The sequence below is a fragment of the Accipiter gentilis genome, chromosome Z (assembly GCF_929443795.1).
Source record: "Accipiter gentilis chromosome Z, bAccGen1.1, whole genome shotgun sequence".
Classification (NCBI taxonomy): Eukaryota; Metazoa; Chordata; class Aves; order Accipitriformes; family Accipitridae; genus Astur; species Astur gentilis.
In genome coordinates, this window is record NC_064919.1 from 85,412,982 (window position 1) to 85,437,873 (window position 24,892).

Genomic DNA, 24,892 nt, shown 5'->3' on the forward strand with positions numbered 1-24,892 from the left:
CGGGCCGCCGCCGTGCAGCTTAGCCAGGCTCTCCGAGTCCTCCTTACCGCCCACCGGTCGGAAGGCGCTGGAGTGGTGGTACCCGCCGCCCGCCTTACGCCCGGCCGCCACCGCCGCTTCCAGCAGGTGCGGGTGGTGCGCGGGGACCCGCCCGCCGCCGCCGCCACCGCCGCCGCCTCCTCCTCCCTCCGAGGCAGCGGGCGAGGCGGGCTCGGTACCGCCGCCGCCAGGGGGCGACTCGAAGAGCGGGTCCCGCGCAGCAGCAGCGGCGGCGGGAGCGGTCGGCGGGGCGGTAGCGGCGGCGGTCGGCGTGCCCAGCCCCGCCGTCCCCGCCTCGCCGCCGGGCTCGGAGAGGTCCAGGAAAGCCTGGCGTAGCAGGCCGGCCCCGTCGCCCAGCGAACAGCCTAAGGCACCGGGGGGCTGCGGCGGCGGCTGCAGGTAGGTGGGTACCGGCAGCCCACCCGGTGTGCGGGGCGGCCAGAACATGCAGAACGGCGGGTAGAAGGCGGCGTCCTTCCTACCCGGCCAAAAAAGCCCCGAGAGGCCGCCGCCCGCCGCCCCGCCGCCGCCGCCCCCGCCGCCGCCGCCGGCGGCAGCCTTGTGCGCCGCCGCCCCGCCGAGGGCATCGGCCCCGCCGCCGCCCTCCTCCTTCTTGTGGCAGAGGCCGAAGGCGGCGGCGGGGAAACCGTAGGGGTGCGGGAAGAGCCCCCCGCAGCCGGGGAACTTCTGGAGCACTCCGCCGAAGGAGCCCTTGCTGGGTACCGGGATGACCGGGTAGCTCCGCGGGCTTTTGCCGCCGTGGGCCGCCGCCGCCGCCGCCGCCGCCGCCACGGCCTCCTGCAGCTCTTCGTCCTCCTCGAAGCGCGGCCGCTTCTGGTGCAGCTCGGGCGGGGCGGCCAGGAGGTGGGGGCTCAGCAACCCGCCTCCCACCACGGCGGCGGCGGCCGCCGCCTTGACCGACCCCAGCGGGTGGCAGGCGGCCGGGGCGGCGGCGGCGGCGGCGACGGCGGCGGGGGCGGGAGGAGCGGGCGGCAGGGCCCGCTTGCGGCTGCCGCCGTTGAACATGGCCTTGACGTCCTCCCAGGCGAAGACCAGCTCGTCCTGGGGGCTCTTGTCGGTGAGCTTGAGGTGCCGGCGCCAGGAGTTGAAGTTGGCGGCGTCGGGCTGGGTGTACTTGGCGTCGGGGGTGCGGTGGGAGTGGAAGATGAACTTGTTGGGGGAGAAGTACATGCTGCAGTAGCTGCACTTGATGCACTTGGCCCGGGAGCTGTTGTAGCGGGCCGGGATGAAGCTCCCGCGGCAGCCCCAGGCGCACTCGTGGGACACGTCGAAGGCGAAGTTATCCGGCAGTTTGGGGGGCCGGTTCTCCCCCAGGAAAGACTTGCAAAGCCGCTCGGCCTCCCGCTTGGTGATCATACCGCAGCGGCGGGAGGAGATGGGCATGGCCCCGGCCCGCCGCAGGATCTCCAGCTGCACCGGCGTGCACTGCACGCAGGTGATGCCCAGAGCCACCCGCCGGTTGTGGATCTCGTTGTAGCTGAAGTTTTTGAGGAGGGTGTTGGAGATCTGAGCCAGGCACAACCTCTCCTGCCCGTCGATGACCAGGGAGACGATGGGGATGCCGTAAAGGATCACCTGCCCCACCTGGTTGGGCTTCATGGCGGCGTGGCCGGCCCTCGGCTGGTTCATGGGGTCCGGCGGGTACGCGCTGGACGGCGACGGCAACAAGATGTCGGTGGGGCCGGGCAGCGGGCTGGTCGCCATCGCCTCAGAGCCGGAGGGGCTGCTCTCGTCCAGCTGCGGGTGGGGAAAGTCGGGGGCGGGGGGGGAGAGAGACAGATCGCCGTCAGCCGGGGACCCACCGGGGATGGAGGGGACGGACCCACCGCAAGCACACGCACCGCCCCCCCCCCCCCCGAGTCTCCCGGCGTGGGGAAGCGCTACTCTTGGCGACCCCGGCCCCAAAAACCCACCCTGGCCTCGCCGGGGGGTGTCCCCGGGGCTGCGAGTCGCCCGCCGCCTTCCTTCCTCCCCCCACCCGGGTCCCCGACGTGCACATCCCACCGTGGGTGCGGAGATGAAGGTAAATGAGCGAAGGGTCCCCGGTGGAAAGATGTCCCGACCCACGGGTTACGCTTCATCCCGAAACACTCAGCGGAGCCGCCCCCCCCCCCCCGTCCTGGAAACCCACCCGCTAGAAAACGTTCCGCGGGCATTCGGCCCGATAGGTTCCACCCGAGTGCAACGGGAAAACGCGAAAGAGGAGCGAATCATTAAAAAAAAAAAAAAAAAGTTTCGATGCTCTCCACGACCACCCGCGCATCCTCCCCTCCCCGCCCGCCTCCCCTTTTACCTCTCCGCGGCCCCGCTCTAGCCCTGCCGCCTCCGGGCCCTCCTCCAGCGGTCACCGGGAGGGGAAAGCATCCCCGTACCCGCGGAACAACGCGGCCCCGGGGCCCGGAGGCTTCTGCCCTCGGGTACGACGGCGGCGGCTGCGAGCGCGGAAGCTCCGCGCCTCGCTGGGAGAGCGGCGGTCCCCCGTGGGCACGGTGACGTCAGCGGCCGGGGGGCGGTGAAGGTGGGTGGGTGGGTGGGTGTGGGTGGGTGGGGGGGGTCCGGTTCTCCCATCCCTCCCACCCCGTACCGGGAGGGGAGGATGCGGGAGCCCCGTCGGGGTCCGGCTTCCCACCTCCACGCACGGTTTCCCGGCGAGGGGATGCCGAGCTCGGGGACGGGGGGGGGGGGGGGGGGATGGGATTTTTTTTTTTTTCTTTTTTTTTCTTTCTTCTGTTTTCCCCCTACGTTCTGAGCCCCGTCGCTTCCAAGAAACTAAATACACTCGATAGAAAAAGCCGCGTCTTTTCGGAAACGCTGGTTTTTTAACGGATCTGTCCGAAATTACGGGGGGAGGGGGGGCGAGGAGAGAGAGAGAAAAAAGTTGATTTCTCGCCACAACCGTGTCCTCCCGGGCACGAAGAGCTGCTGCGACCCGCACTCCCCAAATACACTGGAGTCATTCACGAAAACCACTTTCAGGAGGACCCGGACCCAGATTCTCGCTCCCACAAAGAGCAACACGGCGCAAATACGGCTTTTATTTTCCTAATTGCTTCATGCCCCCAATTAAGAAAAAAACCACCCCAACACCAGCAAGTAGTCTGCAGCACGGTAGCCGCGTCTGCCTCCCCTTTTTCTTCGAAAGGAGGTGAATACAGTGCAGTAAAAATGGAGATTTTTCACCATCTACCTCCCCAAAAAAGCACCGGTAACCTCGTGGGTCCCCACCGCCACTCCGCCCAACTCCGGTCCTTTCCAGCGAGGAAACCAGCGGAACCGGCAAAAAAACGGGGAAAACAAAAACTCCCTTCTAGCTAAAACGGGGAGGACATCTGGACCGTCGGGTGTTTCCTAATATCGCTTTGATTTATTTAGTTTTTTTACAAAAAATGCTTCCATCTCTCTTTTTCCCTCTACACACATGACCAATACCAAACCTTTCTGCACATTTAGCCACGAAAACTTGGTGTTTGGGGGTTTGTTTGTACTTTTTTTTTCCCTTTTTTTTTTTTTTTTTTTTCCCAGGCGAAAAGGTCTGCACCGACCTTTCCCAGAACATCCACGCTAAAACTCACCGACTCACCCCGCTTCCTCCCCCTCCACCCCGGGCAACGAAACGGCGGACCCCCCCCCCCCCCGGATCTCTCGGATCCTCTCTAACTTTGGCAAAGAAAATAAATAAATAATAATAAAAAAAAATCACACCTCTCCTTATTACCTCTGTCACTTCTTATTAAACCCTGCTCGCCCCCGTGCCACCACTGTCACACGGAGACTCCCCCCTTTCCCCCTCCCTCCTACTTTTTTCCCGAGCCTCTTCTGCACGGAGCCTGCTGCTTTCGTGTGAGCAATAGCTATAAGCCTCACATTGGTGACATTTTAATCAATGCTTCCTAGCCAGACTGACATGAATTTTACACTTCAAAACTCTCCTCCGCCAGCTAATTGATTCAAATTGTTTTATTGGTTAAACCCGTGTCACACATTGTATGATCTATTACCACGCCACGGAGAAAATCTCCCCTCCTGTCTTCGCTCCCTGCTCGGCACCAGGAGGGACGGGGAGGTGGGGGGGGGAGGTTTTGGGAGAAGCTTCTTGTTCCTGCGGGATTTCGGTGCCTGGATCCCCGCAGCGACCACCGGGCAGCCCGCTCCCCTGCCTCTCGGTGGCTTATCCCCGACGGTTCCCGGGAGAACCGGGGATGGACAACCTCGCCCCGGGCTTTGAACCCGGTGTTGGAAGAAGAGGAAAAGCGGTTGCGAGGAGGCGAAAGGGATAACCGGATTTTGCAAAACGCCTTCAACGAAGCAAACCCCCGAGCTCGGTTCTCGCAGCCCGGGAGAGGCTGAAAACGCAGGCTCGGTCCGGGGGAGTCGTTAGCCGGCGCCCGCGGTTTATTTTGTGATGACAAAACGAAAAGCAAAACTAAACTTTTTTTGTTCGCCTGCTCGGTGCTACTGACCCTCTTGAATTCCGTTGGAAAAACTGAGACCCTTCCTCGATTTCCTCTCTAGGGAAAGCTGAAACCCACGAGGACTGGGTGTACCAGTCCCCAAAGAGGGGAGAGGGTGCAAGACCCTGCGTGTCCCACGGACACTGCCCCCAGCCACCCCGAGGGGCCTTGGCTCGGTGGGGCTCTCCGAAGTGGGATCAGAGACTGACCCGCACCTTAGAGAAGCAGGGCGAGAATATACCGTTCTCTACTTTTTTCTCTACTTAAGCCTGTTGGGAAACCTCGTGGGGTAGCACGACCCCAAGCACGGGCATGGGGGTAAGCTGAGCTTGCTGGAGAAAGGTCGGTCCACCCGGGGACCGGGCGGCTCTCGCAGGTGGACCCCAAGAGAGCGAGGCCCGCGGGGCTGCTCCGGCCGCTTCCGACCCCATCGCGGTCCCGGCGGATCGGCTGGAGCCCAGCCTGGACCCCGGGCAAGGGGCGGGCGGGGAGGGGGGGTATCCCGACCTGAGTCGGGGTGTCTACACTCCCCCTCTCCGGGTAGCTGCAGACCTGGGTTCCTGTCTTGCTGCCACTTCCAATCACTCCCGTTCATTTCGTTATTTGCTGTTGCCGTTTGCCACGGCTGGGTTGGAGTCACCTTCTAAGAGAGACGAGGGCAAGGTGGACAAACTTCTCCCAGAAGCCCGGAAGGGAGAAATACGAGTCCCGGCTCCTTTTCCCTCTTCCCTCCTCTATCGCGATTCTGCCTTGGAGGAGCTGAGCGGGAGGCGACAGCAGCAGATACGCTGGCTGCAGATTGCTTCGTGTAAAAACGAGCAGCTGAGAAAAGCGGCCAAGTTTAAACCACTCCAGCCCACGCTCACGGCCTTTATTTACTTCCACAGCGCTTAAATGTTGTAGCAAAGAGGCCACGAGGAGCAAGATAACCTTGGTGCGTTCAAAAAACCACAAAGAAAACCACCCCCAGCGCGGATCCATTCCCTCCTCCCACCCCCCCACATCCCATTGAAACTTGCAGCCCTGTAAGTAGCAGACACACAAGGTAGCGTTATAAAACCCCTTCTAACAAAACATGGGCAGCAAAGGAGGTTTTTAAACCACTTTGGGGTAGATTTCGCTTGCCCTGCTTGGTCTAGAGCGAAGCTCTTTCCTGCGTGGGTTTTTTTTTTTTTTTTTTTGGTTGGTGTTTTTTTTTTTTTTTTTTTTTAAATCGTGTTTTATTATATTAAGCAGAAAGCAGAGAGGGCATTTGGAATAGAGGTGGTCCCATCTGGAAAACCCCGGAGCTCATTTAGATCACATCACTTCGGGCTTTTGTCTCTGCTCTTGAATAACCCAGCTAGACACAACAAAAGGGCAGAGATCTCTACGTGGAGTTTTTCAGTGGCAAGAGGACGCCTCGGAAAGATGCATCTATAATCATAATAACTGGAGGGGAAAAGACTCAACGCGATCTTCTCCTGGCTCTCTAAAGGCACCGGGAGAGTTTAGGGATGGGGCATTTCTGGGTAGTTTGATATCCCTCCGGGAGCTGAAAGCCAGCACGGCGGCTGAAGGGAAGGAACCGGGAACGGCATCTTTTGTCTGAGGGAAATCTCTTAACTTCCCAATTTAATACACTCCGAGCGATCCAGACCGAGGTGGTTCTCGCCCAAGGTACGTGCAGACCTTAGCCAGGAGGTTCCCCTCTAGCATCATCTTCCCGAATAGAAACAGCATTAAAAAAAAAAAAAAAAAAAAAAAAAAGCGATTTGCAATTTTATTTCATCGTATGGGAAACGACTGGCAGCCCGGGAGGAGATGAGTGTTCCATATCCCTCTCCTCAGCCTTTAAAAACGCGAGTGGGTTTATTTCTGTCCTGCCTAGGGATGGGGTGGCAAGGAGGGAAAAAAACCTGCAAGTTTAGATATGGGTGAATTAACCCCCCCGGGAAAGGGGATGGAATAGGAGGAGCGGGGGGGGGGGGGGGGGGGGAATCCCCAACGAAAAACACCTCAGCTATTGATTTTTTTTTTTTTTTTCTTTCAAACGCATAAATTAAAGCGCCCCGAACATCTTCCATCAGCAACGTGCCTGCTTCGAAGTATTTAAACGAGCAGCAAACTTCCTTGGCAGAGAAGCGAGGCCCCGACCGGGCTGTGATGGGGAGCAGCGAGCCCAAACTTCCCAGGGAAACGTGACGCTATCGGGCGAAGAGTCATCGCGTCAGTAAATAATTCAATTTTGCGTCTTTCAGAACCCAGTAACCTTGGGTGTCTTAGAAAGCAGATTGTACAAACAGGCAATTAAGATGAGCACTGAGACTTTCAGAGGAGATATAATGAACCAGCTTTAATTACTATCTTGAAATTAAAAATGTAATATACAGATTTAAATTTATTTTCACCTAAATTGTGTATAAAATTATATGGCGCTTTTTTTTTTCCCAGGCTAAGAAACGAATTGCCACGAAGCTTGCCACTAAAAAGTCTGAAGTACTTTCCAAACCCAGTTCCCCCCCCCCCGCCCCCCAGTAATAATGATACATTTATCATTACTGATGACCACCCACTGGTTTATTATTGCTTTGTTGCAACTATTACAATCAAGAGATTTCTTTATTTACTGTTAACATTCACTTAAAGCTGAATGTTAATGACTCTTCTGAATTCACCAAAGAGTTTTCCGTTATATTTCAGGAGTAGTTACGGTTTGGGTTTCAAAAACGGCATAAAAGAAGGAGAAATGCTGGGTGGTGGTTTGCTCCTGGTTGTGGTGGGTTTTTTGTGTTGTTTTTTGTTTGGTTTTTTTTTTTTTTTTTTGCTTCTTAAAAGGCTGTTTGAGAGGATTTATCTAAGTCGGATTTTCAACAAAGAGTTGCAAAAGCCTTGGCATAATGCACGTACTTGACTGTAGCTAATTACGTGAGTATTTTATTACAGGAGATTCATTCATTATTGATAAATGTTTGCAGTAACTTCCTGCTATGTAGAGTTGTATTTTATGAGGAATAAACAACCTATGGGGATTGGGATTGTTTGGCTTTTACGCTCCTGCACTCTTTGACAGTTCCCATTACCCACTTTGGGGTCTTGCTTGTCACCTTCTCCCCCTCTACACCCAAATGCAACTTCTTTCCTCCTCCTCCTCCTCCTCCACCACCACACCTCTCTCGCCCCCTCCTCCCTTCGCCACGATTTTAGGATTATGTCAAAAAAAAGTGACTCGCCTAGATCTATATGCTGCTATAGGCACAATTCTGTAAAGCCAGCTCTATATAGGCGTTTCTGAAGGGCTGTATAGAGCGGAATGAGCCCCTGCTTCGGGGCAGGAGCTGTGCAACAAGCAGGCGACCCGTCGAGGAAGAGTTTGGGGGGGGAGAAAGGGCTTTCCCGAGGGCTCCCCGCTTCGATTCCAGCTCCCGGCCCCCCAAACCCTGGGGGTGCAGGCGGTAAAAAAAATAAAAATTAAAAAAATTAAAATATCTCTTATTTTTTTCCCGGCTTTTCAACGTCGGAGCCACTGACAAAGCAAAGGAGATGACTCTCACCAGGCTGGTGGTCGGTTTTATCCCACCTCTCCCCCAAATCAGCCCTTTCCCCGGCTCACCCCGGGTGGGAGAGGCAGCGCTGCCTCCTTCCCCCCCCCCCCCCCCCCCCTTGCCCGCAGGACGCGGAGCGCTACGCGGGCGCGGAGCTCCGCACCCCCATCCCCACCTCCCCGGGGGTCGGGGGGGGGTCCCCCGCTTTGGCCTTGAGGACCAGCCCTGCTCCTCCCGACCGATATCTAAACTCGGTGCGAAGTTCATGATTTCGAAGGAAAATTAAAAAAAAAAAAAAAAAAGGAAAAAAATAATTATATATCTAAGAGAGAAACGGGGACGAGGAGACGCGCAGCTCCAACCCATCGCCCCTTCCCTCCGCTACAGCCCAAACTTGCGGGTGGGGGGGTGTGTATGTGGGGGTCCTCTCCCGCAGCCACGTCCTTGAGAAGCAGCACGACCCCGCGACCTATCGCGACAGCAAGCGACCTAACTCCTTACTCCCGAAGGAAGGAATACACCCAAATCAAGAGCCACCCCTTTACCCAATGTCTATCCAGCCCCACGGCTTACCTGACCACCCGAGCTCCATGAGGGACCACCCCCCCCCGGGATGGAAGGGTGGGGGGGTGACCGGTACCGGTCCCCTTTCTCCGCGGTGGCTCCGCTGCGCGTAAGTTTGACTCCCGTTTGTGCCGCCGTGGCTGTGCCGCGGGTGGGTCGGGTCTCGGACGCCTTCTAGCAGCCAGGCAGCGCCCTGCAAGCTGTGCCGGGGAAGCCGGCCCCTTCCTCGGCCCCCTCCCCTTGTTAAAGAAGGGGGGGGGGGGGGGGTGATGGTCGTGGTAGTGTGGGGGGGGAACGTTACCCCGGGGTAGGTCCGCCCCGACGGTTGCGGAGGATGGGGGGGGGGGGGGAACGGGACACCCCCCACGCACCCCCGCCTGGCTGGGGACACACGAGAGAAACCCTGTTGCAGGGTCCCTCCCTGTTTCCCCAAACTCCCCCCACCCCAAATTTTTCCCTTTACCCCTTCCTTGCTTGAAAAAAAAAAAAAAAAAAAAGAGCACCCCCCAACCCCCCGAGTGCTTGGCAGAAGGGGAAGAGGGGGTCCCCCCCACCCAGCACAAAACCCTGCGGGAGAGAAGGGAATGGAGGGGATGCCCCCCCAAAAAAAAAAAAAAAAAAAAAAAGCCCCCACTCTCCCGCAATGTCCCCGTCCCCAGCAAAACCGCTTCCCGCGGATCACTCGACGTGCGGAACAAGGCGGCTGCTTAAAAAACACAAAGCCGAAGCCCTAATGAGTTCAATTACAATGTGGTAAACACATTGCCTCTACGCTTTAATTAAGCCGGCTGTCCAATTTTAACTCATTAGTAATTCATTAAGAGAACAGCCTTTAGCTGGCTGTAAGGAGAGGAGTACCGCAGCCTGTGTAGTTACGCTGCGCGTATACCCCGAGGTATTGGGGGACACACACGGGAGAGTGGGGTGGCCCCCCCCCGGTAAAGGGGGCTCCTGGTCCCCAAATTAAGATCACTTCTTGTTCCCACTGCTGTGGGACCCCCCTTGTCGGAGAAAGGGACCCAAAGGTGCTGAGCTTGGGAGGAAAAAAGAAGTCCTGGGGGTGCCCGGGACCCCCCCTGGACCCTTTTCCTTAGGAATAAGCAGAATAAATTACCGGGCAGGGGGAGGGATGCTCTAGGGAGTGTGAAGCCCCCGCATCCCATCTTTAAAAAAAAATAAAAAATAATAAAAAATGAACGGCAAAAGCGTTTGAAACGTATCTGGGCCAAGAAACAGGTCAAATTTGCCCGAGCAGCAAATTTGGTTTGTTGAGTGAAACCAAGGGTCTGCAGGGCCGGATCCTGCCCCGAGGAGCTGGAGGGGTGCCTGGGGACCGGTGTCATGTGAGGTGCCGGGAGGGTATTAGGGGGGTACCCCCCCCCCCCAAAAAAAAAAACCAACCCTGCCAAAGCTCTCCCTGCCCAGCTGAGGTGCGCCCCGCTCCGCTGCACCTTGCGCATCTCTCCGCACCTTTACGCTGCCTTTTGGGAGCTGCTCTAGGGGTCACGGCAGCAAAACGTGGGTGTTTTTTTTTTAGGGGGGGGCAAATTTCCCTTTGCTTTGCCCCCCCGGTGTCCTGGGTGGTGACCAGGGACCTGTCCCCATGCCCCGGGATGGCAGTGGAGGAGCAGGGATTTGAGGTTTCCCGCTGCCCCATTAAGGATTAAAGCGGTTTTATTCCAAAATACAATGCCTGGGGGATGGCTTTGAGGGGGTCCGGGCTGGACACCCCCCACCCTTCCCCAAATCCCATCCCACTAATATTACTACTTTTTATTATTTACATTATGAGCGTAGCTACCGTTTTATCACAGCTCCAACATGCTGCAGGTTGCATTTATTTATCTAGACTGATTGAAAGTTTCTTTTCTTTTTTTTTTTTTTTTTTTTAGCTGTATTTGACATTTAAAATCTGAATATGCAAAAGGATTTAGCAGCCAGGAGCTGGTTCAGTCCTATCCCCCTTTGCTAGTGCCAGGTGCTTCAAAGACACAAAAAACTGCCAAAAGCCTTTCAGAAATAAGTTTGGGTGGTGGTTGGGGTTTTTGTTGTTGTTGTTGTTGTGGCAGTTTTCTTTTCTTTTTTTTTTTTCTTTTTTTTTTTCGACCACAGCGGGGTTTGGCTCATCCCACCCAAATTCAGAAGCTCTGATTTTTTTTTTTTTTTGCCTCCCCGTTTGGCTGGGCTCCTTGCAGTGTCCCCAGCCTGGCAGGGCAGCCGGTGGGCAGATGTCACCTCTGCTGTGTCCCCCCCTCCAGGCTTAGCCCCAGCTCACTGGAAGGAAGCAGGGGCAGGACCTCGGAGCTACCGTACAGTAAAAAGGGGGCTTCAAACTCCCAATCTGAGTTATAAACGACTAAATCCCTTCTGAAGAAGCCTTTAGGCAGACATCTCAAGAAGAAACCCTTAATAAGAGCCGCCTCCTTTAGGGAGTAGATTTTGAGCAGTTATCTCTTTAAAGCAGTTTTTCTTTTTTCAAATAGCAGGCCCTCTTTACTGTAGTCTTGATTTTCATTTGGCTCCAGGCTTGCAAAATCGGATTGTCTGGAATTAGGAGATGTGGATATTGTTCCTCTTGATGTTAAAGGATTTTTTTTTTTTCGCCCCCAAAAAAAGAAGATCATAAATGCAGGATCAGTCCCCAGGGAAAGGCAACTCTGTGGGCTCCCTCCTCAGGGCTCAAAAGCAGTGGTATTTAACCTGTTGCCGTGTTGCCATTGTCACCTCCTTTTTATTACCAGATGTTTAAACAAACTGCCCAAAAAGCTAAAAGAATATTGCTTATCTATTTCCAGAAACATCCCCCACTCCTTTGTCTTGACTAGCAAAGCATTGGCTTCTGGACACACAGGGGACAATCTCTCTCCAGAGCCTCCTGGTATAAATCTAAAAATCATCTTGAAGCCAGTGGGCTACAATTCATTTTATTACCCCAGTGTTAATCTAGAATAGGTACATAAAAACTGTTAGGACAATTAATCTGAATTAATTTCCAAAGTGAATTAAATTAAATTGAATGAAGACCACCTGAATTCTGAATAAGAACAACCTTCACAGGGGTTTCATGCAGTTTAATTAATCCACTTTTAAATTCTCACCTTCAGCTAATTTGGGTTATTTTCTTGAGTGTCCCCACGTAGGCAAAATCTTAGAGGTAAACGTGGCTCAGGGGAATTCCTCTGGATTTACCCAGATGTAATTTAGAACAGAAATGTATCCTCTAATACTCTTTGACCACGGCACAGAAATGATGCAGAAATAAGGGCTATATACACATTGTGCTGCTGCGTGAAGCTCAACGTTATGAAGGAAACCTTTTGCAAAAATTTACCTGGATGTTTTACTGTTTCCTCTCACCCTGTACCTCTGTGTGTATAAACGTATGTACGTGTGTACGTGGACTCACAGACGGGCAAGCTACAGATGTATACTTTATATGTCTTTGCTCTATTTCTTTAATCCATTAAAGGCTCTCCTCCGTGCAGCTGAGACTCCCATTGAAGTGAAACTGGGGCTCAAGAAACAGCGGGATCAGCCGGTTGGGAGGCAGGTTGGCGCTGCACCTTCGAAGCTGAACCGGGAGGACAAATCCGAAATTCGTGGCCACCCAGGGCCCAGCAACCCAGGATGAATTTAGGAAGACAAGGCTCTCTTTCGAAGAGCAAAGCTCCTTCTTCTGCCTGAGGAAGTTTCACTGGTTTTATAAGGGTTGTAGGTGTGATTTTTCAAGCGATGTCGCAATATTATTGCAATATTGGTCCTCCCCTTTTAATGGTACCTGGTGAATTAAGGAGAAGGACTGGAGCAAGTACGGGAAGGTTTCAATTCTCTCCTCCTAAAAGGCTATTTCAAGCAGTTTAATTGCTATTTCAGCATGTAAGGTAACTACACCAGGTACCTGCTCTTTTTAAACAGTTATTTTAAAGATCGAGGGCATTATTTTTCCTTCTGAGATCAGTGGCTGTAGGACTCATGGGTTAAAGATCCCTCCCTTCCTTTTCCTAACCAATATCCTGAGTAGATTTTTGTACTTCTGAGGTCAGATTCCCTAGGTCAGACCAGTCTGCTCCAAGCGGGTATTTGTGCTAAAACTCCCAGGCTGTCATGCCAGAAGCCAATAGACCAAGCAAGTGGAAACACTTTTGGGCACTGGATCAAGTTATGGTGAAGGCATCTGCTGATTTTTCAAGCCTGGAGTTCTCTGTTTCAGTCTGAAATAACGGATTCACTGAAATAACTCCTCAAAAAACGATATTTGTGGGGTAAGGTATAGTGGTATGATCATGCCAGAGGACACCCCAAACCCTGTAATTTTCCCAGAAACCTGGAATTTTACTCTTTAGTTCAATGAACTCTTGCGTGACCTTGCAGAGAGCCATTTATAGACCAACATTTTAAAGATAAGCTCTCAAATAAGAGTGCCCTGTGAGTAATCTGGTTTGCTGCCCATCTGTCCAGACTGGGCATTTCTGAAAATCAATCTACTTTGGATTGGGATTTCTCAGTTGAGATACCCAAGTTGGAAAAAGACGACCTCTTCTTTAAGTCCCAATTTATGCACCTGGATAGGATGTGTGTTTGCGAATGTGTTTAGGGAGTATCATTCATCTACCAGCATCTCAGAGAGGTTTTATAAAATGTAGTTGAGTTAAAAACTCTCCCATATCTTAGCTTTAGCTCTCACTTCTTCATAGTGCAGTTGAGGGAAAAAAAAAAAAAAAAAATCAATTGTAGCTAAAAGCAGCTTTGAAAAGCTACATGAAATGAAAGACTCCCAAGAACTTAGAAACCATGTAGTAACTCCATGATTTGATTCAGGCATTTCCAGACTCATTGGGACAGTGGACTGCTGCCAGTCTTTCCTCCCTGTCATCCAAATTTTAATTTCATGCACCATAAAGATGTTGTGAAAGAGGTGCTAATTATTAGCACGTGGACTGGCTCTTACGGGGCTGTGGTCCCCGTGGTCTGCAGGAGCCAACTGGGAGATACTGGCTTAATACAGAGCCTGGTCCAACACTGATTGAAATGAACAGGACTTTTTATTTCTAAAGGTCACTCTGGGGAATATTACAGATCGGTTTAAAAATACATATATCACAGTGAGAAGAACTGCATTAAAGAAAGAATCATGAAACCCAGTGGGTGTCACTCATTCCATCCGTCTGTCCATCCATCCATCCATCCATGCATTTCTCTTCAGTGGAGAGATTATCACCGCACTCATTATCAGGGGCAGTTCAGTAACAGGTCCCAGGATGGTTTGGAGGCACCCAAGAGTTTCTGGGTCACGGAGCAGGGACGTTTGCTGAACTGACTTCGCAGTGTCCCAGTCGCAGAGTGGGATGCCTCACCTCATTGCAGATGTCCACACTGTTGATGTCCAACAGTGTGATTCTTCCCGGTCACGTATACACCTATAGCGTGCTGAGCACAGACCGTTTCATAAAATCAGCTACTTATTAGTGAAAACCCGAGCCGAAAGCCCCTGTGACACTGAAAGCAAGTCAATACTAACTATCTCCGGTCTCTACTGTTAACTCAGCCAAGGGAGTGGATCCTATGCACTTACCTCTTGGAACAATCCAATTTCAGGGTCATGGCCATAAGATCAATCCACTTTCTGATCTGTTCCTTTGACAAATTTGGAAGCGTTTAAAGGAAAAAGCTCCTACCAATTTGTTTGTCAAATTTAGGCACCTAGAGTCTACCCATCAGAGTCAATCTCTATAATGCTCACAGGAGATTTTCAAAGCAGGCGGCAGCGTATTTTATGGCGTCTACACCTATTATAAAATTTACCCAATTAATCTGGAATTTTTGACTAAAAAAGAAGAAGTTCGTCTCATGCTAGCCTGTGTCTCTACTTCAGGCAGTTCAGGAATATCCTGTTGGTGATGAAGTATGCTTTGATTATATATGGAATAATTTGACATATATAATTTTAATACCACATTATTAAGTGTAAGCCAAGCATGTATCTGCCCTGCCCTTTGGATAACACCCAGAATTAATTTAGCTCATCCAGCCACTGATTTGCATTCAATATCACAAAACATGACTCTCTCAAAGTACTCAGAATTACTAAATTCATATGAATGAAGACTTCTTGAAAGTCATGATATATATTCCCATGTCCAGTTATTACCATACAGCCTTTTGGTATCACTGCTATTACTCTTACTACCAAACTTCTTCCTGTTGTTTCATTTACTATTAGTATCAACGCTCTCCAACCTGTAGAGGTACCATCCTACCACATCCACCCAATATCAGTCCCAGGCAGATCCTGTTTCTGGTCCCTCAGAAACTAGTATGTGCCTTTGAGCTCTTTCATGCTGAGATCCCCACGTTTATCTCTTCCTGTATTCTCATTTTTTAATTTTTTTTTTCCATAGTGGATACTCTTGAGGAGCCCGGAGTGAGAAGGATGGTTGCTCATGATACTTCAGACACGGTGCTCCCACCTGTTATGTCGATTGCTGGGAAAAAGAAGAACAAAGCTCCACTCTCTGCTGCCCAGGACTGAGACCATCTACTTATCTGTGTTAATACTGAGTGCAAACAAAAAGATCCCACATTTTTCAACCTACCAGCAGCAATAACTTCTCTTCAGACCAAAAGAGAAAAGCCAGGAGGGTTGGCTTTTGATAGATAAGTATGTAAATGGCAGCAGAAAGTTTTTTCCCTTCTCCTTCTGTCTATCAATGCAGATATATTTCAAAGGATTTCCCCATACATGTGTTACAGACCCAGGACAGCCACTGCCTCACAGCCCTCTAACCAGCAGTTAGAGATGAGGTCTTTCAAGAAGCAAAACAGGGATGTGGTGGTGTAGGAGCTGCAACGATTCTCAACTCGAGTAACCCCAAATTATGGTCCCGGTTAAAATTGCCTGGGTGAATGTTCAGTGGGGATGCCTGTCACTTCCAACCTCTGTCCTCTTGCACCCATCTTCCTTCTCCAAAACCTCATATTCCATATCCTGGAGCCCAAGGTCTTCAACCCTTGCTCAGAGCCACCTCTGTCCCTCATTGCTACCCCTGAAATAGCCCCTGTGCCTCCAGATCCAAGCCTTTCTCAGCCCCACAGCTCTTTTTCTGCCCGATGTTCCCACCACCTCCCACCTGGGGTTAGGACCACTCACCTAGGCAAGCTGATGCCTTCTACCTTGCCATCAGCTTGCCTAATCCCCTCTACGTCTACCTTGCTGTTTCTTTTGTTGCTGCCATCCCAATAATTATCATTTAGGTATTTCCAGAATCCAGGACTTCAGTGGAGTAATAGCAATTTCAAGGCATAGTGAGTTTTCACCAGTGGCAGAATCGGTGTAATTCCCGTCTTCCCTTTCTTCACGCCCTGCCTCCTATTCCAGCTCCTCCACCACGGTTTAGCCTTCCTTTATTTGTGATAACGCATCTGTCTGTAGGGTCACCTTCCAACCTCCAATAGTGAAACGCCCCAGGGCGAACAAAATTTTCTACCTCCACAAGATGAGTGTTCCTCATCACAACAGAGAAATGCAGAGAAGGGGCTTAAAAATATTTTCAGCTGCTTTTGACATCAGAAAAAAAAAAAAAGAAAAAAAAAGACGAGGGTTTGTCCTGAACTTACTCTTGTGAGCAAGTAAGTCCCTATATTATGTACTTTAAATAAGGCCTCTTATTTCACAGCAATGCTAACATACATTGGTGAGCTGATGTTTAGAAATCAAGCAAGCACAGAACTAATTTCAAAGGAGTACCATTGCAGATTAGTTTGGCCCAGAAATTAAAGTGTTTCCCATCTGCTTTCATTCATGATTGTTAATTAATTGGTAGGTAATAAACACAGGCACTAGTTTTGACAGCTCTGCAGCAGTAGAAACAAGAAGATAGTATGGACTGGCTTTCCTGGTGTTATTTTATTAAGTCACAGTCCAATTCCCAGGAAAAACCTGCTGCAGAGAAGAAGTGAGAGGGTTTTTGAAGAGGTACCTCCAAGCCATCTGCAGTCCTGCAGCTTTTTGTACACCAGGGCATCGTCCTTTGAGCCTGGCCTTGCTAGGTTACTGTAGAGTTGTCTCTTTTCACAGGTCCAGCCCAAAACCAAGGTGGATGGTTGAAGTCCTTGCCCAGGATTGGGGTACACACCAAACCTGCAAGGCAGTCGGATTCAACTCCTTGCTTTGCTACCAACTGTTACGCACAATCTTGTATAAGCCACGTAAGTGGATTTATCTGTCTTCGTATTAATTGCCCAAGTTTTACCCAGCGCAAACCTAAGTGCCATCAATTCATCATTGTAGGGCTGGAGAAGGCACCTGTGGTGTCTGGATAGCTGCTGGATTAGGCAGCCTGACCTTTCCATGGCTAAATTTGAGGGATATGGATTCATCCGTAGGACAAATCCTCAAGGGAACCATTTAGAAATAGGATAACACTTTGGGGGGATCAGTGCCTTAATTTCACTGCTCTTCAGTTGCACCAAGTGCACTAACAAGTGGGTAAGTAAATAATAATGACCATAAATAAGCAGAAAAGTGCAATAAAAGTTGCTGGGGCACTGGGATGCAGCGAAGATGCAGATGGTTGGACAACGCGCTGTGCCCTTACCCTATGAATTCCTGTCCCAGGAATTAAGCCCCAAATACTACGTGGTGAGACCCCCCCCCGCTCTTCCCAAGCTCTCTGCTCCCCACTCTGCCAAATGTCGCTTCTCCTGCAGATAAGGCAGATACGTGTCCCCTTCTTGGGGAGCCAGGACAGGCAAGTGCCAGTCTCAGGGGGGCAAACTCAGAGAAAATCTCCTGGACATGGAGTCAGCTGCCACTCGCTAGAAGAAGTGGCACTTTCCCAAACCTTATTATCTGAAGAAACATTATAAATGCCTTCCTTTGGCCAAGTTTTAGGAAGGTACGAGTTAAGAGCATCTACTTTGCCTGTTTATATTTGCTGCAGCCAAAGGAACAGAAAGACCGTTAGCAGCTCTATAGGTCTTTTAACATTGGGTCTAAACACCCCTAACCCCAGAAGGCTTCACAGCAGTAGGAAAAGCCCCATGCCTGTAAGGTTTCCAGCCGTTTATTACTTTTTTCCATCATGATTACCTTGGCTCCAGAAAGTTTTAATACTGTTCAAAATTCAATCCAGTTTTATTGACATCTCTAGTTTTGCCAAACAGTTAAACTGAAGCAGACGGCATGAATTTCAGTCAATCAATATTCATTTAAAACTGGACACCCATATGTAAGCATACTCTCCTTGGCAATGAGTAAGGAGGCTGAACAATCAATCCACACTTGTATTTAAACTCAGCGACTGTATTTTCAAAAACCCCCACATAAGGCAAAATTGAATGGTTGAATAAGGCAACATGTGATTTCTGTTATGTTATTATTAATAATTAATAATTCACTTAATAACACAGCAGGAGCCTAATCCAAAGCCCACTGATGTCAATAGATTTCTTTCCAGCGCTCTTGGTAGCACCAGAACAGACAAAAAGGCCCAGGTTTTTCACGGTATTTAAGCACCTACCTCCCATGCTGAACTCAAACACCTTCTGCTTCATGGCCCCTTAACTCAGAACAAGGCAATGAAGTGATTGCGATATAACGTACGGTGAGTAACAGAGAGCAGGCCAAGAGTAATGTCCATGTAAGCAGGTTCAGCGCTGTAGATTTAAATTTGGGGTTTACAGCACTGATTGAATGTCCCCACCTCTTCTGTTATGGATATTCACCCTATATATGTAAGACTTGTGTTTATTCTCTTATACTTCAATGTAACATGCAGATTGCGTGAATTATTAATAGCTATTGTACGGTATCTGCATCCCCGTTGTAGGCTCTGGCTGCGTGCAGTCAGAAGCTGATGTGTAAAAGATAAGAAGATCCAGGAAACACCACGCTGTTAAGTTTATTTAAAACTTTCCCTGGCCTTTTTCTGACTGCCGTTAACATCTTTAAGGCAGTTTCTGAGAAGTCCCGTGGCAGCCAGACACCCAGGACCAGGGCAGCTGGACCTTCAAGCAAATATTATTGTTGTTATCATTACTGTTTTGCCTTCCTAATTAGCCAGTTGGGAACTTGCCAGCTCTTTACATCTACATTCTAAGGGTTGTTTCCATTGGGTTTAGGCAGACAGTCTTACTTTAAGATCCCTATTGATCAGCTGCCATTCTCACGTGGTTAAAGCACTCCTCTAGGGGAACTCTCTCGTGTTTTAAGTGCACACAGTTACTCTCATGACTGGCTTGTAAACAGGTTTTAATGGGGCTATTAGTGTAAAAGGACAGGAAACTTTCAAAAACAGCCTTTTAAATATTCATGAAGATGTTTAATCTGGTGCTTAATCACCACTGTTTGCATATCGCAAAAGGCGGGGGGGGCAGCAGCGCTTCACTGTTGGCTATCAACAGGGCATTAATAAACGCTTTTAGACCCACAATTAATGCCCCAATGACAGCCAAACTTTTAACCAAGCACGCCCCACTTTTTACAGAAGAGGTCCCCAAAACGGGTGTCCAAGGTGAACGTTAGCTCCCAGGAGAGAAGGTTCTGCTCTTGCCCACGCCGAGCATGGCCTGATCCGTACCTTCTGCTCCGCTGCGCCCGCCACGTGCCCCCACGTCTGACTGACCACACAGGGACGTCAGGGTGGACATCTCTGCCTGGGTGGGGGGTCCAGAGCCCCAGGGGGATCACCTGAAGACAGCCATGCCCAGTTGGGACACACTGTGGCCTGTGGTTGTCCTCCACCGGGGCTGGATGGATCCTCCAGGAGATCCCAGTTTCTCCCCACTCCTAATAACGGGTTCATTCACTCGTGTTCTCTTTCCATCAAAGCTCTGGCTCAGACTTTTGGCTGGTGTACGCTGGCTCAACTGGTGCAAGAGCGTGAAAGACCCTATATTTAACGGGTTTAACCAGTATTTTTGTCCCAGTGTCCCACTCTCCATAACCCCTCCTGACGTTTCCTCGCCGTGCATGTGGTCATAGCCGCTCGCTCGCTGCTGTCATCTGCCCCAGGAACCTCAGTACTTGGATAAAGGAGGAGTGAGGTAAACACAGAATTTCAGCTCAGCTTCTGTGTTGCTTTGGGGGTGGATTTTAGCCATTTCTTTGGTAATTTTTGTAATACATGCTTTATTTTCGTTTAAAAAGTAAAGGCGGAAAGGATAGCATTTCCCCAGTGGGAGAGACTTCATGCAATTTTAAAAATGTGCATTATTTAATCCAATAGGCATTAAGATGCCTTGAGCTGTTAACACCTGTTGTGGAAATCCATAATACACAGGCTTAAAAAACCAACAACCCTGAGAGACCCATAAAGGTTCCTGCAGAGCTGTCGTCGCCTCTTGTGTCAATGAGTACTTAAGGACCCTGAAATCTGTGGCTGAACTCACTTACTGAGCACGTGCTTTCTCTTCAGCTCAAAAAAAAAAAAAATTCCTTAGGATAATTTCATTGAAAAAGAGAATAATGAATATGAAACACTAGTGAACTGCATTTCTTACACAAACCTCTCATGCATTTTTCATACATTTCCCCACCCAGACGCCTAAATGCACCAGCTCATAGTCTACATTACTACCTTGTAAAACTCCATGTAAAACTTCAGCCAACATCTTTTTTTTTATGCTTTGAGACACTGTCATTTAACAACATATGTCAAACCCAGGCAGCCTGCCCTCGGCTGGGGAGGTGACCTTTGTCTTCCACAAAAGTGGATCAAAAAATGAGATTCCCAACAGGAAATGCAAAGGGAAAGCAAAATTCCTGGTGCCATTTGAACCCCTCCAGGGTGTGCTCCTTGGCCTGTCAGCTACCTTGTTGACCCATCTTGGATTGTCAACCCCACACGGATGCTTCTCCCACCCTGGGGTGTCTGTCTAGCACCATCCATGCCTTTTAGACAGCTGAATCAAGCCGGAGGAGTCTGGGCTACATCTGTATGGAGGAACATTTTGGAGTGATGTATCCAAGGCAGGTAATGTGAGCCGTGGTTGAAGGACATGTATCTTCATTGCCTGTACTATGCGTTATGCCTATATTATGCATTTAGATGATGCACATAGACGGAGAAGTGTCTTGCTCTTGTAGCTGGAGACACATAGGTGTCTGTATCTGCACTGGGGTCCCAGCCCCACCAGCAGAGCTGATGGAGATTGAAGTGGTAGAAGTAATCGGTCTGGATGCTAAAACATAAGTGTCTACCGCCACGTGAGATGTCCAGGGCTATCTGGAGTATCACATGTGAGAGGACAGTGAGGCAGCAGTGTCTTTCTCGAGCAAGAGCTGAGGCCAGGTGAGATGACCAGGCTCCCCTCTGATGTGGCTGGACCCTTGGGTTAAGGCGGCTGGATTGTCCCACGTGTCCGCACGTGGAGCCAAATTCCACCCACTGGGCTGATTCTGCACAGCCTGAGCTCCATCAGATGGGTCCCACCTTGCTGCAGGGTAAGACAAATCCTACAGCTGCAGGAGAGTTTTATCGTACGGATAATTAGAAACTTTCCTACCTGCCTTTATTAACTAAATAATTTTATAATTAGTTGGCAGCACTCAAGCCATTTCAGCAGCAGACGTAGAAATCTCCGAGGAAGGCAGAGAATAACAAGATTGTTTATTCATGGATCCTAGGAACTTTTTCACTGTGACTGTCTCCTGTGGTACACTCCTTGGGGACAAGTGCGAATTTCAGCAATTTTATGAAACCTTACTTAACACTCTGCCGACGTTCAGATGAGGAGCACAATAGGCGGGAGGACAGGAGACACAAGTCAAAGGCAAAGCTGTCACTGATACGAGAAAAGCCATGGTCAGGCTCAGACTGGGAGCTCGTGCTGGTTCTGGTTATATGCCTGGCACACGATTCGGGGAGACGACTCCAGTTAAAATTTCCCTCTCTGTTTCTCTATTGAAATCAGAGGATTTTTTACATCAGAACATAAGCTAGAAGTTTTTCAACATTCTTCTTGATTTCTAGACAACTCTGTCTCAGCAAGGCACAGATTAAGTACCATTTAGCTTTTGCTTGAGTTTTACAGCTTGGCACTTGGCTGCTTATGCCTCTCTTGAAAAGATCTCATAGAATTTACAGAGTAAGGCTTTTGGGTTGGCAACGCAATTAGACAGGACCTTTTCTCCCAGGTATATCTTCAAGTAAAGCTGCTCAAAATTATTCAGACAGAAAGTCTGAAGTTGAAAACATAGCTGTTACTGCTGTTTTGTAAACCCTATGTAGCTTTTAGTTTTGAATCAACATTACTTTAATTGAAAAGGGTGTTATCATTTTTCTTATAATACCTCCGTCTCCCTGGTTTTGATAAATTTCAATGAATCAACTTTGGGAAATATTTCAGTAACAAACGTTGGAAAAATGCATCTATTTAAAAAACTTGTGGAATTACAGAAAAGTGAAATGTTGATATTTTTAACATAAGTGATGCTTTTCTCCCAAGAATGTAAAGAAAAATATGACATGGAATAATCCTACTCAGCCAGAGTGGTGACTCCTTACACTCGCTTCTGAGATCCATCATGAGACTACATATTGCATTGGAACAACAAAAAGAGGAGAGTTTTCAAAGATGGTTATCTAGCTTGCTACCACTCAGATTTTCTTCTCAGTTAGGTGCTTTAGACCAGCATCATTTAATTGGCTTCTGTGGTCCTTCCTGAGTGATAAGCATGAGGTTGAGATTAAATCTTGGTTGACCAGCCTTGTTTTCTCCATCCCACATGCTTTGGGGTAAATCCGTGGCTCGCTGCCCTAACTTTTCCTCATTAAATGAGGTCAGCAGTTCATCATGGAGGCTGCAGAAGGAAGTGACAATCCTAGGGTTTTTTTGGGAGGGGAACAAAATAACTCAAGTGAGAAGACATCCTCATGGCCATCCTTGCACCCACAGTGGCAAAGGGCACAACTGGATGCAAAGAACCCAAAGAACAGAGCACTTCTGGAGAGATCCCTAAATAGATGTTTATTTTTAACCCTCACACCCAAGCCTGGAAGATCCTGTTCTTTCTGCAGGAGTCATGTGCTAGTGCTCCAGCTGAGGAACATGCATTAACAACTCTTAGTCTCTTGTACTGAGCATTATGTCTCATCTTTGAAGTGAGATTAATGCAGATTAGTGGTACCACTTAAGAGTTTAAACATCATACTGACCCAAATTGGTTGTGCAGGCCCAATATATAATGTTGCACATGCAGGGCTCTTAATGTCCAGAAAGTGATTTCACTAATTGTTTCAGAGAAGAAAGCTTGTGTTACTTTCTGCTCTAATCCTGAGGTACCCACCCCCCCCCCCCGCCATGCTTTTCACATCCACCGTCAAACACATCTGGTTATCCATCTACATAAGTATCCATTTAATAATCAAAGATCGTTTTATTTTAGCTCCAGTTGGCCTGCCTGCTTGCCTTCCATGAGTGATTTCATTCATGCCTCTGATCTGTCGGATGTCTGCTCCAGTTCCCGCTAGGGGTGACACCGGACTTGAGGAAAACACACAAAAAATAAATAGGCAAAGCACTGCAGAAACTGCTGCACTGTATTAAAACAAATGGTTTTAATTATTTTAAATGAGATGTCTTGGCATAAGCCATGCAGAAACTAAAAACAGAGGAGGCAAAAATATTCTTGTTTAAGACTACAGAAATGGAATTGATCCTAATAATTCAAGTTTATTTTTTGTGCAATAATTAAAGAAAACCTCTTGCATTTCTCTGGCTGTGTGACCAAAACCAATTTGGAAACACGCTGAACTTTTCAAGAAATCATTCACTTAGTTGGATTTGGTCCTGATGCTATAAAAAATACAAAAGAATAAAAGGAAAGCACTTTCCCAGTGTTGCTTTTAGCAGTTCCCATGGGACTGTCTACTGATGTCAGCTGGTTTTGGATGGAGCGCTAAGAACAAACTCTCATTTCCTTGTTCTTGAGCCTGGCAGCCCTTGGCTGGCTTGTAGTCTTTGTTCTACCTCAAGGGCCTGCAGAAACATCTGGGACCGAGATCCAATTTACGCCCGTGTTTCAATGAAGCAGTTGTCCTGATGTATGTGACCAGCTTCTCCATCCAGTCAACGGAGGGGCAGAGATGTCTTTACAGGAGATTGAGCACCCAAGTTAGGCAGACATTTCCTGCCTTGGTTGGCTTTCAAGAGCACCTGCCCCTCTCCACTAGGCAGAGGAGGAATTTATGTGCTTATTTTAAAAGGACTTCCCCTTCCCTAAATAATGAAGATGGAGGTATCGCAGTTAGGCAGACTAAATCACCGGAGTGACACGTCTTCTGGCTCCGCTGAAGAGCAGCAAGTGTCAGGGTGCCATGGTTTACTGTCTCCTCCCGGTGAGTGGCCAGATGTGTGCTCTACTTGAAATTAAATTAACCCAAGTCCAGGAGACAAATTCCCACCTCTCTCAAGAACTGCTCAGGCAGCACTTTTAATAGCTTATGTCCATCTCTCCAATAACATGTTAGAGACGCTACGCTTCCAACACGATCTCGGCAAGGAAGGCGCTACCTATTAACGATCACCCCTTCCTGCAGCACCTGGGTTTCTCCCTTGGGGTTTCTCATCGAAACACTGACCCATCCTGACCCTGTTTAGCTATTGAGATCTGACAAGATCACAGCCTGAGGTGGTATGGCTGAATTTACATGTGCTTAACAAATTGCCTGTTCACTCAATTACATTTTATTTAATCATCTGTAATCATATAAATTATGCCTGATGGTAGTAAATGTTCGTGTCAGTTCCTAATTACAGATTGATTAATTGACTGTGGTGATTTGTATTACTTATATAAGAATATATGAAGATGATGATAAATTATGATTAGTATGCAACATTTCATATGAAACATAACCAGAACTAGGGGAAACTTTTCTCTCTTTGACACTTACGTTCAGTGTATCAAAGATGTTTTGCATTATCCCATGCCTCAAAAAGGGACACTTTCACTACATTAAAAAAAAAAAGAGAAAGAAAGGAGAAATATGGGGTGTGTTGCTTTGTGCCTCAGATGAAGCTGCAAGCAAATAAAAAGCTCTTGAAAGATTTCCAGCCATCACGAATTTGCCTGTTGCTTTCTGGTCACTTCAGTATTGATCTGGACTGCACACCAACTCGGGTTTTAGTATGAAATTCGAGGAAGTGAGAAAAAAATTGTGCTGATTTGATCTGGATGGGATAAGCCCTCTTGCTGTATAGTTCAGCTCGGTCCCACTGCTGTCCTGACAATTGGTACGAGTTTGGAGGGCTGCTTGTTTAAGCCCAGGTTTGCCATTAAGGAGGAATATC

General features: G+C 49.2%; 1 protein-coding gene across 2 annotated transcripts in view; it reads right to left on the minus strand.

Moving 5' to 3' along the window:
• The window catches only part of SKOR2 (SKI family transcriptional corepressor 2), a 34,631-nt gene extending 25,907 nt beyond the window's left edge, over positions 1–8,724 (minus strand). Inside the window, exons 1-2 of one of the 2 annotated variants that reach the window (XM_049796072.1) lie at positions 8,609–8,724; positions 1–1,797 (exon numbers count right to left, since the gene is read on the minus strand). The exon at positions 1–1,797 is cut by the window's left edge and continues 552 nt beyond it. In XM_049796072.1, the coding sequence (XP_049652029.1) occupies positions 1–1,764 (1,764 nt within the window). In that variant the 5' untranslated portion in view covers positions 1,765–1,797; positions 8,609–8,724. Of the gene's footprint in view, positions 1,798–2,353; positions 2,471–8,608 lie in introns of those variants that run through there. The other variant, XM_049796071.1, reaches the window with a different exon arrangement.
• Between the last annotated feature and the right edge of the window lie 16,168 nt (positions 8,725–24,892).